This window comes from Notolabrus celidotus, chromosome 12, assembly GCF_009762535.1.
Source record: "Notolabrus celidotus isolate fNotCel1 chromosome 12, fNotCel1.pri, whole genome shotgun sequence".
Classification (NCBI taxonomy): Eukaryota; Metazoa; Chordata; class Actinopteri; order Labriformes; family Labridae; genus Notolabrus; species Notolabrus celidotus.
This window is the reverse complement of record NC_048283.1, coordinates 28,945,117-28,963,422: the sequence shown is the minus strand read 5'-3', so window position 1 is coordinate 28,963,422 and position 18,306 is coordinate 28,945,117. Positions and strand designations below refer to the sequence as shown.

The 18,306-nt window shown below is 40.9% G+C and overlaps 1 protein-coding gene across 1 annotated transcript in view; it reads left to right on the top strand.

Moving 5' to 3' along the window:
* Nucleotides 1-18,306, top strand: part of LOC117822771 (RNA-binding motif, single-stranded-interacting protein 3-like) — a 104,422-nt gene that overhangs the window by 51,181 nt on the left and 34,935 nt on the right. The window contains exons 3-4 of the mRNA XM_034697679.1: nucleotides 5,235-5,392; nucleotides 7,311-7,390. Of these exons, the coding sequence (XP_034553570.1) occupies nucleotides 5,235-5,392; nucleotides 7,311-7,390 (238 nt within the window). The remainder of the gene's footprint in view (nucleotides 1-5,234; nucleotides 5,393-7,310; nucleotides 7,391-18,306) is intronic.

Here is an 18,306-nt window from a genome sequence, read left to right as displayed (position 1 = left end):
GAGAGAGAGAGAGAGAGAGAGAGAGAGAGAGAGAGAAACAGAGAGAGATAGAGAGAGAGAGAGATGGAGGAAGAGAAGGGACAGAGAAAGAGAGAGAGAGAGGTGAGTCATTTGCAACATGCAGAGTGAAAGATCACCGCAAAGTAACTTTGTGCAACAGAAACTTTGAGCAAAGTCAAGCAGAGTTCATTCACATGTGGGTGCTCCACAGCACTTTAACTTCACATCCCAGAAGTACTCGTGCAAATAAATGGTTTTACAGCCAACTGTGTTTTGAGATGGTGTTATTGAAGTGTAATGTGGTTTCAATAACCCACCACGATGCCCCTGTTGATTTTGTACCCATCACACTCTTGATTTCCCTGGATCGAGACAGTACAAATGATACCAATAAAGCTAAGGATTTTCAGACAGCAGCAGATGTTATAATCAGAAAGCGGAGCAGCAGAGGAGATGTTATGGCGTCAGTGCCCTTGTTACAGTAACTGCAAACTGTACGGAAAATGTGTGTGAAACAAAACAGCTGACCTGCTTTTTGCTGAAATTGGAAAAACCACCATGAGATTGTGTTTAAGACGTATTGTCTTTGGATGGAACTAGCTTGTAACCACACTGACCACAGGGGTAGGAATCTTCTGTTATACCATTTAATCTCTCTATGGCTTGCAAAGTCAGTGCCGCCTCCAGACATGGCCGGGGAAAAATTGCTGCTACAAAGCAACAGTAGAGTGAAAATTGAAATCCTTTTTGTCAAAATGAGCAAGTTATTGTGAACAATGACAAAGTCCAGAGTTAAAAGCACAGAGGAGTATAGCCTCAGGTTTGCTCTGGAGCTAATTTATTTGAATGACAGGAACTCAGAGACTTTAAAGAGATGTGACATGGCAATGGAGTCGCTTTGGTTCTTCAGTGAGTTAAACAGTGAATTAACTTGTGACTTGGATGTGCAGTGGTACCTTTATTTGCTGGAGTTTTATCAGCTTTCTTCTTCCTGCTGAATCTTTCCTTTGGTATTCACTGTTCTGCCTTAAAGTTATCATTTTTATCGTCAAGGTTTCTTGTCGTAGCTGGATATGTAAATTCTCTGTTTGTTAACCAAGGTCTTATTACTATGCTGTTTTCCTATTATTTCTTCTTTTGCTTTACACAATCATACTGAATATAACCAGTGTGCTGCAGTTTGTCGCTGGGTGTAAACATGGTCCTCATGAAGCAGTTGTTTGTTGGCTTCTGCAAACCTGAATATATCTTGATTTTATGAACAGAAAGCTCACAGCGAACTCAGATATCTTAACATGTAAACATGTTGCACTACCCCAACAGCAATCCTGTCTCCTACACGTCATATTATTACACTGCTAAACTGCTTTCCTATTCATGTATGTTGTGGTTGCAATGTTATTACTGCTGGGATTATTCTCAGGTATTTTAGATTGAAGGAAAACACTGCAAGCCAATGTTATAGTCACACACTCAATATGAAAGTTTTCCATTTACTGATCTAATTTCTTATGTAGCGTATGAAAATCATAATGTCATTACGAAATGTAAAAATAGCGTTCATTGATTCACAACAGTGGCATTGAAACCTGATTTATCGGGGACAGGTTTGCCGTTAAACTTTTCTTCAGCCTTGTGAACAGCTGAGCATGATGAGATTTATGAGGTTATACCATTCTCAGCAATGAAAGGACAGCTTTACAATTTTTCAAATCTCTATTTAAAACCACAGTGAGGTGCCTGTGTGAGCAGGAATATAAAAGAGGACCTCACAAATGGGGTAATTATGTAAGTAAGGATGAAATTCAGAGTCTTTATTCTGTGCATACACATGTATGTTCATGGGATGGGATCATCACATCACTGTAAGGTCCATTCTTGTATGATGATATGCAGACAGGGGATAAAAAACAAGGGGGGACCCTCAATGCTACAATGGGCTGCAGGGATGAGGAGAGCAGCATTTGAAATAATGTCAAATTTACAACTTGGAAGAATGGATAACAGTACATGTTGGAAAGTGGGGCACATATTTAACCTTCTTGGAGAGCTAAATCAAAGTGCTGGTGTAGACATTCACGTATATGTGACCACTTTTTCAACCACCTAAATAGTTAAATAAGACTATATTCCCAAACTTTAAAATCATGGTGCATTGAAGAAGACTTGAAACTGGTGACTGAGGTCTTAAACTTGTTGGAAGAATGTTTGGTGAGTGAATAACTAAACTGAGATTTAGTATCATATTACCTTATGGTTCCTTGCAAGCAAAAATCCATTTGCAACCAGTAGAGTCGTCCCCTGCTGGACATTATAAAGAATGCTGGCAAAAGTAGCTTCACGTTGATTTTACTTTGAAACAAAGAGGCTACATCCTTTTCTTTTTCAGTATGAGCACAGCAGGAATGACTATGTTGATCCAAACACCTGGCTGCTGTTTGTTTGAAGACCAACTTGAAAAATGGCAAAGTTAAAAGCAAAGTTCTAATGGTTGTGTTGAAAAGAAGGTCAGTAAAACGTAGAAGGGTTTGATGGTGATTTCAGTGATCTCACTCTGTCAGGAAAATGAGTCTAAGATCAATGACAGGCTCCACAGCTGTTACACATGACTACGCCTTTGATGTTGCTGCTTTCGCCTGTCACTGCTTGTATTAACACACACGCACACAGTCACACACATTCATGCACGCAAATGTAGAAGATAACATTAAAAGCCAGTTGCCATGTGTGGGAAGACAAGTGTGCCTCTCTGTGTGTTGGACTCGGTGCCAAAGGAAAATCCCTGCTGACGAAGAGAGATATCCAGACTGAGAGAGAAAGTCGAAATATTTCAGTCTTCTTCAGTGGAGCTGCTCCGCTTATTCTGAGTCACTGATTACATAGATGGCTTTGGTCACAGTCGGCCAGAAGTGGAACTCCCACTCTGGAAATCAAACGACTCGGCTGCATGCAAAGGAAAATCCTCCATGGAGAAAGGAAATATTTATGCTCAAAATGAGCCACATAGGGCGGCCGTTTTTGTCACACTTTCACACAAGTATTCATCCAGTAAAACACACACAAAACGCACACAGGAATGTATATTTCTGCCATGGTGCTAAAATCAAGCCAACCGTTGGATTTCTAACACACAGTTTGAATCGTATATTATAGCAAACACTCTACTTATGTTTCATACTTTGTTACATTTTCCATGACATTAGTGGAATCAAATCTATGATCCGTGTCTGCTATGCACTCGATTCAGTTTCACTTTATTGCTTATGTTGCGTTTGAGATGAGAGCTCCTGAAATGAGAGCAGTGTGAGAGATATGGCACATTAAATTTATATGAGTTGTTTTTTGATAAAGTATATAAAGGAGTATGGGCATCAGCATACAAAATATATGATGTGTATTAAATTTTATAAGAAATATTCCTCATGAGGTCTTGTGTTGGTCAAAAATCTACTCTAACATGAGCAGATATGAAAAGAAAAGCTTGATTATAGCATTGAGGAGAGATGAAATCAAAGCAACTATAAGCTACAAAATATAAAAAAGTGTCATACAGTGTCATCAGGAACATTTTGGGGGTGTATATGTATGAGGGGTGATGTATAGTGAGCAGGTAGTCTCGCTCATCTTGTCATGATTCTACATTAAACTGAACATTTCCTTTGATAATGAAGTTAGACAAGGTGAAAGGTTCTTCTGAAGAAATATTCATGTTGACATTTTTGTCCTCAGCTCTCCTTCTCAGAGCTCTGCAGCGACACTCCTTCTGTCACACTGCACAAGGAGCGTAAAATATAGTTGTGACATTTGCTTTATTTATATTAAAGAAGGGAAGCAAATGCCACAACTTTAATGTCATTGCTATTATCACTACCACTTATGGTTTGAGTGACTATGCTGCAAACAGCAGCTTAAAGGTGCTTTCACCAGCTCTGATGCTGTTGCCTAGATTGCAGGACAGGATGTTGCTCCATTTTCCTTATCAGAGATGGTTAGGATCCAGTAGCTCCTCAAGCTGCTCTCACGTCTGTAGCTGACAGCCTGAGATGGAGCTAACGTATTTGCCACAGTGTCAACAGGCAGGGGGAAATGTTTCGTTTCTCTCAGCAGATTGATTTGATATGACGTGTGATCAAGTTGTGGCTTTTACTGTTGACAATTCTTCACCATGATTATGGGCTTTTGACCAATCAGAATCAAGTAATTAACACAGCTGGATAATTAATATATGGATCCAAATAGGGCTGCGAAAGAATGAAATTATGTCTTGAAATGTATCTATGATTTATAAAACATCTGTGTGTGTGAGTGTGTGTGTGTGTGTGTGTGTGTGTGTGTGTGTGTGTGTGTGTGAGTGTGAGTGTGTATGTGTGTGTGTATTGGATCTCTTTTTCTCTCCTGAACACTTCCTGTCTGTCTCAATATCAAACTGCAGCCTCCATTAAACACACACACACGCAAGCAAGCACGCACGCACGCACGCACGCACGCACGCACGCACGCACGCACGCACGCACGCACGCACGCACGCACACCACACACACACACACACACACACACACACACACAGGCTTTGGTGCTAAGCAGGATGAAAATAATTGAAGTACATAGTTTAACTGAGGGGCACACTATAGGAAGGTCCTTCTTTTTAGTGAAAAACTAAATGCGACTGAATGAACATCTAAAAATCCTGAGGGTTCTTATTTTTCCTGGTCGCTTCAGGGGTTCTGAGCGTGAAGCCAGTGCCCAGACGTTTTCTATGAAATGTTTATTTCTCTTTTGAGGAGAATTCTGCCAATTGAGTTCAATTCACAGAAATGTTTCTGTGGGATATTCACTCATAAATATGGAAATAAAAAACTTGAATGCCACTGCCTTAACCTCTGATGCATTCGCTGCTTCGAAACCGGCATTTAGTGAAAGTAAGAGTAAAGTCCTTCATTTCTCTGTCTTCATTTTCAGCATTTAAGAAACTAAGGGGAAAAACATGTTTAGCTTTGCACGGGGGCGATCTCTATTGGCCCTCAGTTACTTTCCATGAGTGTGAACTGCTGATCTGTCAGAGTAGATTTGTGAAGTTTAATTATAAGTAATATTTCCTAATTTTCTGTCATACTTTTCAAGGAAAACATGCATTCATTATGAAACCAAATGCCAGTGATTGTGTACAAAGTTACAGAAAAGAGATTTTGATTGGATAAATATTTTGACACCCTCTCTCCTGTCTTCCCAAACAGCAACAGGAGCAGGACCCCACCAACCTTTACATCTCCAATCTTCCTCTGTCCATGGATGAACAGGAGCTGGAGAACATGCTGAAGCCTTTTGGTCACGTTATTTCCACACGGATACTGAGGGACGCCAACGGCCTGAGCAGAGGAGTCGGTTTTGCAAGGTACGCACAAACGGTCACCTACAGGACTAGTTCTGTAAAATAGAGGAGGTATAGTTGCATGGGTGGAGCTCCTACTTCTTTGTCTTTAGGCTCTAAAAGCATTTTAAATTGTTCTGTTAGTAAAGTAGTTTTGGTTCAATTGTGAAGTTATATTCCTAACTAAAAGCTCAGGCTCAGAATGATCATCTGGTATTTCAGGCAAGTGTGTAATGAGCCTGTCCATCCAGTGGGCTGCAAGGTCACGACCAGAAATATGAAAAAAAGTTGGGAAAATAGATCGACCTGCTGACTGCAGCTCACTTGATGTTGATTAGAGGTGTAACAATCTAGAAACTGTCAGCAGTTGAACTACACCGTGAGTCATGCAAGTGGTACTGCAAAGACTTCCTCTCACCCACTCAAATTAAAAAGAAACAAATGTCAGGGGGATCATCAGAGTGATGGCCCTCACTGTCTGTATTTATACTGAAAATCAAGACCAAAGGAGGTTTTTGCTCCACAGGAGGTTCCTGTCCTCCCTGCTTGTAAAGGATGGATAAGGCAAAAGGAGAAGTGGAGATGGTTGGATAAAAAAGAGAAAGAGCAGGTTGATACAAAAATGTTTAGTATCACATTTATCATTAAAAAAAGGAAATTTTCAAAGTTATTACCATCCTTCCAAAACCCTGCTACAACTGCAGCAGTGATAGCATTGTTACTTTAACAGTCTGCAAGAACCAAACGAAGAGGAGCCGCACTGCATAAGCAGAAGCAGGCTCAGTACAGACCGCTCCAGATTTCAAATGCCAGGGTTGAATTTTGTTCCCAGTTTTTTCCTGCTGACATCTGGAAACACAGCTGATTTTTTTTAAGAATTCTTCATCAAATTATATTCAAATGTACAAATTTCAATTACTTATCAGACCCAGAATACCACAGATGCATAATCGACACAATATGGTCAAGAACCATTTCTCTAATGGAAAGAGGCCCCACTACTTCAAGCTGACTCCCTAACATTAATAACCAAAGGATGTCTAGTTATAATGGTGCAACTCCACATTCCCGTACCCTTGGCCCCGTCACCAGCCTGTGTGTGTGACTGTATCTGTGTATGTGTGTGTGTGTGTGTGTGTGTGTGTGTGTGTGTGTGTGTGTGTGTGCCTGTGTGTGTGTGCGGTCTTCTCAGTTACATAGCAAAGTGTGCCAGTGATTAGAATGCAGTCAAGGCTCCATTCAGGGTCACTTGCTGTGTGAAGAAAACCCGAGACACACACCGAGCCATGCATGCTCACATACCACACACACATATACCACACACACACACACACACACACACACACACACACACACACACACACACACACACACACACACACACACACACACACACACACATGGTCTCTTTCTCTCTCCTGTCACAGTTTCTCTCTTACACTGTCACACACACACTTACTGACACACTCACACACTGGCTTTTGCTTGCCAAGCAGGCAATTAGTCATTGAGCTGTGATTGGGTGAGCGGAGCTGAATAGGGGCAGACAAAGAGGACATGACACACAACAGATCAGACTGAATGGAGCTTTTAAACCCGGACAAAGGAGAGGAAAACCTGTAGAAAACACACACACACACACACACACACACACACACACACACACACACACACACACACACACAGAAACACGTGTGTGCACACACACACACACATGTATACATACTTAAGGCCTTTTGTCCAGAGAAAAGACGCACAGGTGCATAAACATTCAAATGTATAATGCACCTGCTGTGATTTAGGACACATTTTCATGCACCCATATTCTGTAAACACATTGGCACACTTAATAAGAATCATAGTACCTTTTGTGTTCGTTAAATAGTAACATAAGGAGTGATTATCCTCAAGTGACTCCTCTTTCTTCCTCTCTTTCTTTCAGGATGGAGTCGACAGAAAAGTGTGACGTGGTGATCCAAAATTTCAACGGGAAATTCTTGAAAACTCCTCCAGGCATGACTGGTAGGTGTCCTTCACCAAGACAACACTTTTCACTGACTCAACTGGCTCAGCTTCCGAAAGAGCACAACCTCTCTCTTATAGGTCAGGGTGCTCACACAGATCCATCATACACTCAGCCTTCCCACACACACACAGAGGTTGCTGCACCCAAAGGTCACATTATTTTAACATGAACTCAGTTTGCTTCCGACCTTTAAGGGCACTGTCAGGAGATTTACAGGTGTTTGTGTGTTTAAAATGTAATGAAAGTAAGCTTTTGTTTCTGAAACGCAGTGCTGTTGTTATTTACCTCCTGTTGATAGTGAACATTAGGACAAGGAGGGCAGCATGCACGAGTGGGGCTGAGTATTGTTGGTTTTTTAATGGCAGAACTGGCAGAGTATCCAGTTTTGACACCAGTACCAAAAGCGTATTTATTTCGTTACTCCCTCTTTACAAGAATTCAAACACGTTTCAAAGGTTGCATTTTTTATCATTTGAAGAACACCAAAAACGGCATGATTCACAAAATATGTCAGAAAATATCTGAATACAAGCAGATCTTAGGATAGACATCGAATGCCATTTGTTTTACTTAGCAAGCTGTACCGCAGTACCCATCAGCTATAATCTTACAATGTGATGGCCTCTGGAAGTGATGGCAAATTTATTTGGGCTAGCCAGCAGTTAGCAACTAAGGACTCCTGGACAATACTTCTTTTTCTGTGCGCTGTCTTTGTTTAAAGTCTGACTACAAACTTTAGAAGCAACTGCAGATTGGTGGTAAATATGTTGTTCAGGAGAGCTTAGTTAGCTGCATTTAAGTGCAGATATATGTCAAAAGACAATTACCAAAGGTCCATTTTTGTTAGGTGACTGCCTGTGGGTGATGTGCTTGCATTAAGGCAGATTGTTTAAGGTTCAAGGTTCAAGGTTCAAGGTTCACTTTATTGTCATTCAGTCATATTAAAAACATGAAGGAACAAAACACATTACTCAGGTCCAGCAGCGTACAGAATAGATAAAAATCCAAAAAAAAAAAATGGACTCTATAAATAACTACATAAATACATAACCTAAAAGCCCACAGTAAGTAAATATAAAAATGTAGTTTAAAAACCAGCGAGAAAGGGCAGTAATATGTGGATGCAGTCACAGCAGGAAAGTGCAGAGAACAGATCTAGAGAGAAAGAGAGTTCACTAGAAGCTACACCTTAGCCTCGTTGTTCCAGCTTTTAGGCTGGGCAGCCTTCTGCCTGAGGGGAGGGGGGTGAACAGACCGTGTGCTGGATGGGTGGGGTCTTCTATGATATGCGACACATTGCCTCTGCCCCTGCTGACATATATGTCCTCCAGGGAAGGGAGGCTGCTGTTGGTAGTTTTTTGAACAGATTTAATCGCTTGCTGCAGCGCCTTTCTGTCAGCCACAGAGCAGTTACCATACCAGACAGTGATGGATGCTGTCAGTGTGCTCTCCACCACACACTGGTAAAAAGATGTCCAGACAGCTGGGCTGAGGCCAGCCCGCTTCAGCCCCCTCAGATTTTTGAACCTCGGTATTTGAACATGGACACCATCTCCACAGCTGCACCACCGATGTAGAGTGGATGATGAGGGGTGCAGCATCCACCACCATCTCCTTTGTCATCCCCACATTGATGCAGAGATTGTTAGGTTTGCACCAGTCCTCAAGATCTTTCACCTCCTGCCTGTACAAAGACTCATTGTTGGAGATCAGTCAAATCACAGCCGTTGTCATCTGCAAACTTCACTATGTGATTGTTCGGGTACCTTGCAGAGCAATCATATGTGAGGAGCGTGTACAGCAGGGGGCTCAGGACACATCCCTGTGGGGAGCATGTGTTGAGTGTGATGGTGGAAGATGAGACGCCATGGATCTTGACCGAATGTGGCCTGTTGGTCAAGAAGTTCAGGACCCAGTTGCAGACAGATGGTTGCAGTCCCAGCAGCAGCATTTTGTTGACTAAAGTCTGTGGAATGATGGTGTTGATGGTGAAAAGCAGAAGTTAAGTCCAGGAAGAGCAGCCTGACATAGGAATCCCTGCTCTCTTGGTGTGTCAGAGCAGAGTGGACAACAGCTGATGCTGCATCAGACACAGACCGGTTCTTCCTATAAGCATGTTGATGGGGGTCCACGTTGATGTCAACAGTATCCTTAATGTGGGCCAAAACCAGCCATTTCATTACTATCGGGGTGAGGGCCACCGGACGATAGTCATTCATGCTTTTTGTAGCTGAGTTCTTGGGCACCGGAGTGATAATGGAAGTCTTTAGACAAACAGGCACCACAGCTTGGGAGAGAGAGAGGTTGAAGAAAAAGCACCCCTTTGAGCTCCTGAGCACAGTCTCTCAGAACCCGTCCTGGAATGTTGTCCGGGATAGAAAGTCAAAAATTCATGGCAACATCTTCAACCACAAAAGAGGAGACTATTGAAAAGTACAGGGGAAAAATTGCTTCTTCAAAGCAGGCATCAGATATATCTGTCCATAAACACACAAGCATTTGTTAACCTTTCACATACTTCTCAATGAATGCGTCTACTGTCATAACAAAAAACAACCTAAATAAATATATGTAATATTTATTTTATGTAAATTGAGATTCTATAAACCGGTCTATTATTCTGTTGGTAGTGTAAGGTAAGTACTGACAGGAGCCCATAGAACCTTGTTATCTTTCGCTGTTATCTTTTCCATCACTAAAACTTTTTTTTAGCCTTTCTCTCCATTGAAGAAGGGTAGGAGGTAGTAGTTTAAGCCAGGATATGGTTATCATTTTCCTTGCTACCAGAAGAAGCATGTTTAGTAACCGTGCTGTTACTTCATCCATTGCACCATCCGGTATTAAACCTATAGCATAGAGCTTTTAAAGATGAGATCTTCTCCCTCCAAAAGTATGAACATTCTTTATTTAAGGATATTGTAAGGAACGATCCTGAAAACCGTACTCGTTATCAGACAGATAGATACATGTGTATTAAGTTACAAAAAGGCACATGTAGGAATGCTTTGTATTAACACCTTTTTTTTTCATTGACTGATTTATTATGTTTATATGGATTTATACTGTCCAACTCCCCATGTGTTCTCATGAATGAATCATACAAGTTAGTCACGCAAACTGACATGTCTGCATTCTAATGCTAACACATCTGTTTGTGTACAGAGCAGTGTTCGTGCGACTGATAATACATCAGCATCATCTCTGCCTCCCTGCTCCATACACCACCTTGAGATGATTTAGCAGGAAGATCAGACTGATTAAATCCTTCACTGTACAGGACAGTTTGAGACCCTCACACACACACACACAGACAAACATCCCCTAAAGCAAACAATCTGTCCCCCAAATTAACTACACAGACCTGTTACCTCTTAACATGGAGGGAGTAAGGAAAGAGAGGATGAAAGCACTGGGAGGAGAGGAGGAGGAGATGCAGTGAGGATGAGATTGAAGATGTCACTTGTTTTGAAGAAATGATGAGAGGTGTGTGGGTGTGAGAGAGACTGACGTACAGAGAGAGAGAGAGAGAGAGAGAGAGAGAGAGAGAGAGAGAGAGAGAGAGTGAGAGAGAGAGAGAGAGAGAGAGAGAGAGAGAGAGAGAGAGAGAGAGAGAGAGAGAGAGAGAGAGAGAGAGAGAGAGAGAGAGAGAGAGCACAGCGGGGTGACTGAACATGGGTGGAGAACAGAACGAGGACAAGGTGAGAGAGAAGACAGAGCACAATTCAGAGAGAAGAGGAAGATGAGGTGAGGAGGAACAAACTGAAAAAGACAGACTAGGAGAAGAGATGGAGATACCTAATGATCAGATACAGAAAGGCAGGAAGAGAAAATGGAAAACAAAGAACAAACAGACCGAGCTGTACTTCATGCTCCTGCAGTAGGATTTATAAGGTACAACCTGTGACCAGGACTGAAACAGACAGAAACACATACGCAACTACATCGTTTTCTAGCAAGTGAATGATGCATTATTCTCATCAGTGCTGCGCTCTCCACAGCCCATTTGCAATCTAAACTGCTCCAACCACTAAAAAGTATTTACCTGTGACCTTAAGCACATTCAGCCAATCCCTAACGAGTAATGTCACGACAAATTTTATGATTATTATCTATAAATGACACCACTATTGAAGACACTAACAGAGTAAACTCTATGTATAAATCAATAACTGGTGTGTAATGTGAGGTCCTTCTCTAGCCTGAAGACATTTTACAACAAAAATGACTAAAATGATATGTGCACTGTACAGTTTTAGAAGTCAGTCAAGATCAACCCAATAATAAAACCCCTGTAGCGTCTTTTAGCTCTTTGTTTTCATGCTAGGATGTGGAACTTTATGACCGTTGTGTGGGCTACAGTCACGGCAACAAACAGAAGAAAGAAAGAGGCATTAACTAGCTCGCAACAATGGTGGATCGTGTTAAAAACAAAGGAAGTGCTGTCTGACATCAAGGTAAAGCAGTAAAAATGTCCCAAAAAGCATGCACTTAAACAGATTTATGCTTTTATACTAAATGGAAAGTGAAATCCAGCATATCTGTTGCAACAGCATATAAGAAGCAGTTGATTTTGGGGGTCTCGCAGAGAGATAAAAAGGTTCAAAGTGTATTCCCGTGTGACAACTTCCATTTTTGTAAGTGAAGTCCACATCTTGCAGTTTCTGTGCAGCTGTGTAAGTCTTTTCAGTCCCATCTGTGTTTGCCATGTGGAGTTTCCAATCCTGCTATTCACAGTATTTGAGTTCAGCCAACTGTAACTTTGTTTGTTGTGAGGTTCAACCCATGATCACTTCACTGAGACACGGTTAGACCACCTTTGCTGGTCACTTTATGTCTTCAGTTTGGGAATCTTTTTCATCAAACCAGCACTCCACAAGATTTATTAACTTAATAGCATGCCACCACTTTCTTAATAAAAACCATATGAGGGAGAAAAAATGTCAATGAGTTGCACTGGACTGGTCTCCCATGCATCAAACAAGTTTTTAGCGTAGCAAGGAGCCCCCTTGTTTATTTGGGAACCATCTTCTGATTTTTACCCTCCCTCTCTTTGCACCTTATACTGTTATAAAGGTCACACGGGTGTATAAGAGACATCTCAATTTTTAGATGACATAACAGGTAGTAAAAGTGCGTCTTCCAAATCACATTTCACAGTAGGTCATTTTAAAGTGGCTTAGGTAAGAGGATATTCTGATCCCTTCCGCAGGGGAACACAGTTCAGACTCCTTGTAGGTAATCTAGTTGGCCTCTCCTAACAGGAGCCATGCTGACTGTTATGTACTGTACATTGTACATTGTACGCTCACTATAAATACCTCTAGCAATCTCACTTCAGAAAACCTGAATTATCCCTTTAAATCAATCAAGTGGACAGAGACAGGACTCCAAACAAGCTGAAGTCACTGGTGAACATTTTAAAACACATCTAAAAGTAGCTTCCACAGTCACTGCAACAACATGTATAAGGGAATCATTTGCTAGCTTTGAATGTCCCTCTTCCTGTTTGGCCTACAATAAACTAATGCAGCTTTAACCTCACACACACAAACAGCTCACCAACTCACTGACCTCCGTGTTCAGGAAGAGATGCTTTGCTTGTCTTTACCATGGATGTTCTCATTCTTCAATCTTCACTGTGAAGTGTGTGTGCGTGTGTCTGGTGTGTGTATGTTGACCGAATTGCTTTGAGCTCACAATCCAGTAAAAGTGGTAGAATCAGACCGTCCAGATCCTTTGTGTACTGATTCACAAAACACACAGATGTACATCCATTCAAACACACACAGCTTTTACTGATCTTACACGCAAAGAGAGAGGGAGAGGATGCCAGGTTCTGTTGATTTATGTCAGTGGTTTTCTGTGTCAGTGATAGGCTGTCGCTTTTCTAGCGCCAAGAGCAGTGATGTTACGAAATGCTCTGTGCTTTATTTTGATATTAGTCTAATTAATCCTTTTTTTATGTTTAAAAAAACTCAAAATATCCCTGCTACCAAAGGTAAACCTGCTGTGCGTGTACACTGTAATGTGCAGCATGTACACGTATCATTAAGTGATGTGAGCTTCTGTGTGCTCCTCTGATTAATCCCACAGTCTGTCCGTGCAGGCTGATGTATTGACAGGCAGCAGTAATATTTTACTCTCCGGCTGCAGGATTAATGCCAACATTGATCACATGACCAGAGCTTCCATCAGGGCACTCTAACAGGAAGTCCATCGATCTCCAGCCTCCTGACGTCTCCTGTCATAGAGATAGCAGATCCAGATCTGATATAGTCTCTATATAATCTCTGCTTTGCCTTTTACTGATACAGAGAAGATCTTCAGTAAAAATCCTTTTTGTTGGTCTCTTAGCTACAAAAAATATCTACACTGCATTTGCATTAATTTTCAGACTTCAGTATTATTTCTTTTAGGCTCAAGATTACAGAGTTAGACACGTCCTACCTTAATCTTTATCACCACTTTCGTTGAGTAGACTTGCAGCGTTGACGTTCTAATGTAAGGTATAGATAGAGTAATGAAAGTCTGTGATAACTAGGTAATGGTGCTCTGTCCTCTCTGTGCTATGCGTCTGATAATATCCTGCCTCGATACTGTTAAAGAGAGAGAGTCAGCACCTGTGGGAAGCCCTCACCATCAATCCATTAAGAACACACACAGTATCTTCTGCACATTAATCATGACCATGTGACTTCCTGTGAGAGCTTTACTTAAAGCTCCTGTGAGGAACTTTGTGGTCGTGTTGATGTTGTCACCCCCTGTGGACAAAGACATACATCTTATCTCTTTGCAGATTTTGTAGCATAGTAGGAGTATTTCGAGAAAAAGGCTAAAATATTTTTTTAGAAAAAGTTGAAACACAATTATGAGGAAAAGAGTTGATGTTTGTTAAGTGGTAACACTTCTGGATAAGACTGTTGCAGGGTCAAAGCTGCTACAGTCTGTTGTATTTTCAATATGATGCAGTGATGAATACATATTTATTTTAAGGGATTTGTCTTTTTCAATTTAAGATGTAAGTTGCTGCCTTGAAAAACAGCCAGTGCTCACACTCATAGACACAAACATGCTGTAACCCCTGGAGAGGTAACAACAGCTTCTCAAGAGATCGTCTTGGTTCATGGTCATTTAAGATTTGGTAAAAACAAATTCTGCTGTTGCAGGGTTCTGTACAAATAGAGGAAAATTGTCTTTTTATTTGACCTATTTTGGCTTTTGCATCTCCTCTTTGTGCCGTTATCTCCGTTATTTCTTTGTCTCTTCGTGTTATCATCTCTAACTCAATCACTGCTGTTTCTCATCTAATCTCTTTCCATTCCTGTTTTGTGTTTTCCCCTCATCATTCTTTCTCTCTGTCTCACCATCTGATGTTACAGTTTTAATAGTTCTTTGTCCCCTGATAGTGAGACAAACAAACAGAGGACATGAATTAAAAAACTCCAGATCTCAGACGCGGCCCCATTATCGTTCAGCGGTTTCAATAATAATCAGGAAGCTTTTAAAAATGTGTGCAGTCTTCAATATCTGGTACGATCATGAGGCATTTAGTCCCCATTCATTGCAGAAGTGGTTCGATACTCTACTTTCATAAGTGGGAAATGAATTTCATTTGATGTTTCTGATAATGGAGGAATAAATTGAACAAGGCTTTTCCCAGAAAAATATTGTGTAATTATGAGGCAGTACTGCTCTGTCAGACATGGTGTCAGCTTCCATGTGATATTTGGAGACAATTATTCGTCACTTAAAACATGGTTATGGGATTGAAAATGTGATGTTTTTGAAGCACTTACCAAAGTGTATAACAACTGTCACTTCCTGAAGTTGAAACACATGCATTAACAGAAAATACAGCAAGAGATTCAAGGTTAAAAACACACACAGAAGAAGGCAAATGGGGCGATCAGTTCAATAGTTTATAACTGATGTGGGAAAGTGAGGTGGACCTGTCACTGATTATACTGATTTGATGGGAAAGTGCTGTTGTTTGAGGAATGTTTATATTTCAGTACTGTGGAGATTTAGCAAGCCCAATGTGGACTCTGACATGAGGAGATGACAGGCTCAGTAGGGGATGAGAGAGGAGCCTTTCTTCCGAGACCTGAGCAGGGGTTCAGTGGGGGGAGCCTTTGAATGCGTCTGCATGCATTTTTGATTCTGCAGTTTCTAAGGTTGCAGCTTGTTCCTCTGAATGGGAATCGTTCAGGCCTTTGCAGTGTGATTGCCCTTGTGGCCACCGTACTTTTAACTCCTTTGGTTGAAAATCAACGTGGCACTCATATTGGTATATTAAGATTAATTTTAGCACCTAATACATTCCATATAGAGTAAGTGCTGCTGAAGACAGGCACTACTTAGATTATGGAAAATCATATCAACTGCATATACTTGTTCACAAGATTGTTATCTTGCTATTGAATGAACTGGTCATTCTTTATTTTCATTCTAGGTGTAATATCATCTAAATCTCAGCTCTGTCTCTGCTTGCCGTTTTGTTTATTTCCGTGACACATCTGTTACATTTTTAATGATGATAAAGTGCTAATAGCAAAATGAATAAACATTTTCTTATAATATATCTTTGTATTTCAGAAGCATATTCTTTTTTTCCTCTCATGTGTGGTGCTTGAACATGTAACCCTCTGGAGTGCTAGTACTTGTGTCCCCGGGCTTTGAGCTCTTTGATGCTGTGTGTCTCACACAGAAAAAAAGGATGGCTCCCCATTCAGCCCAGCCTGGGGATTCCTCACATTGTCACATTTGGGAATTGGATCCCATTTTCCGACTGAATGATTTCCCATGTTGCTCGCTAATGGATTAGATTTTATTTTAAATGAGAATTTTCCCACTTGAAGGATTGGGTCCCACTTATATCATATCTCCCTCTTTCCCCCCACAGTTTAAACTGAAACCTTTGTGCCATCAGAAACTAAATGTTTTAACTTGACTATAGATTGGTTTCTAGCTCAGAAGCACCAAAGCTAAGATCAATAGTATATACTGTGCTTACTGCACTATATTTTTCTTTACCTCCTTCTCTTCTCCTGTGTTCCCCTCACCAGGGAGGAGATGGATATGTTTGTTTGCTCAGCTGGAGTTTTAACACTTTCTATGTTGCACTACTTTAGTTTGCAATATCCCACTGCTTCAATGTTTGGTAACAGTATGTGATCTACTCCTCAAAGTACAACCCACCTGCTGCCACCTCATGTTTTTCAGTTAAACACAGATTGAAAACTTTTTTGTAACCTGGTGATTTTCCCATGCACAGAACACACATGCACACCTCTGTCATTTTACTGACATCTCTTGCAGTTTCACATCTTTTTTCCCCGTCTGTGTCGCCTCTCTCTGAAGCACAAGGACGCTACAGCAGCCGAACAAAGAGTGAACTGTTCACTGTTTGTTCTGCAAAGCTCTGACACTTGATGAATAAATGAAACTGGTTAATCAACTGCTGCCTGTCTTCGTTAATGAGTACAAATAAATTGGGTTGTAAACAGTTACCGATTTGTGAACAAATTCACTCATAGCTTTGGTTCACTCAGTCTGTCCGCGTCAGGAAGTTGCTCTTTCAAATTTGCAGCTCTTCAGAAAGATGTATGCCTCTTAATTACGCTGAGTACATGAAACACACATGTGCAGTTACACACATGACATAGAAGCCTTGTGTGTGTTTGACTCAGTCTTTGTTTTACATTCATTCAGATCACACATTCTAAAATCTCTGAAGCATGATTAGACTATGGAGGCCAATACTACGATACGATTTGACAAACCGAGGATATCTTTAAGTAGTTTGGCTTTGCTGACTCAAATGAAACTGCATTAAGTGTTCACACAAAGCTGGTTATCAACTTGATGAGTCAACCCAGAGTTTCTGTGGAGTAGAATATGGCCAATAACAAAACATAAACAAATCTACCATCGGCACCTTGTCATACCAGAGTTAACCCTGCATTTACACCGAAAACTGCAAATTCTGCTTTGCAGACCCGAGCACTTGTATGAACTAAATTAACATGGAGTCTCTGTAAACTATAAACAGACAGGTGGAGTTATAAAACATTGTCCTGTGATGTTTAGTCCTCCTACTAATCGGGCATGATTGGTGATATATTTTTATTCACATCTGTTTCTAAAGCAAACGTTACACTTTCACATTCTTGAAGTTTCAGGGGTGAAGTTAGAAACCTAATCAGACCAGAATGACACCATCCACCTAGTTAGTGGACTATGCAGTTCTTTATGCGGCCCGCAACACATTCCCTAACACATTGCTAAAATCACATGGCCTAATGTGTCTGAATGTGGTCAAACAATTATCATATCCTCCAGAGTTTCCAGTGCGTTCACACTCTCTTTTTACACTTGGTGTGTGTTTGATTCCAGATGTAAACTAGGCCTGTGTTACACCGAGGCTCCACCAAATATGATCCGTCCTCACAGCTAATTCTACCTCTATTACTTTTGTGAGCGATGAGGGCTTTTCAGGGCACAGTGCAGAAGTTTACTCAGAAAACTTGACAAAGATGTTTGGGTTTTTATAAAGTTTGAGCCCCCACTTTTAACCCGTCAGGATGCTGACAATAAAAACACAGCCTGAAGAAATAAGGAGAATATCCCTGTTCTTAGGGTTACAAAGATCGATTTATGTGTGACTCAAGCAATAATTTTTGCTCCTTCAACTTAGATTGAATTTAATTTCTTCCACTCCATGTCTTGTTTACTGCAAACTTACATTCATGAACTGTTCAGATGTCCAAACACTTGGTTCAAACTGTGTTAATTAACTTGACATGTCCAAATGTGACCCGTTTCTGGAGGCAGACACAGCTGTACCAAAATTCATCATAAATTAATCACTTCATGTTACAGAGCCATAAGAGTGAGAGCAGCAGGGGTCAAA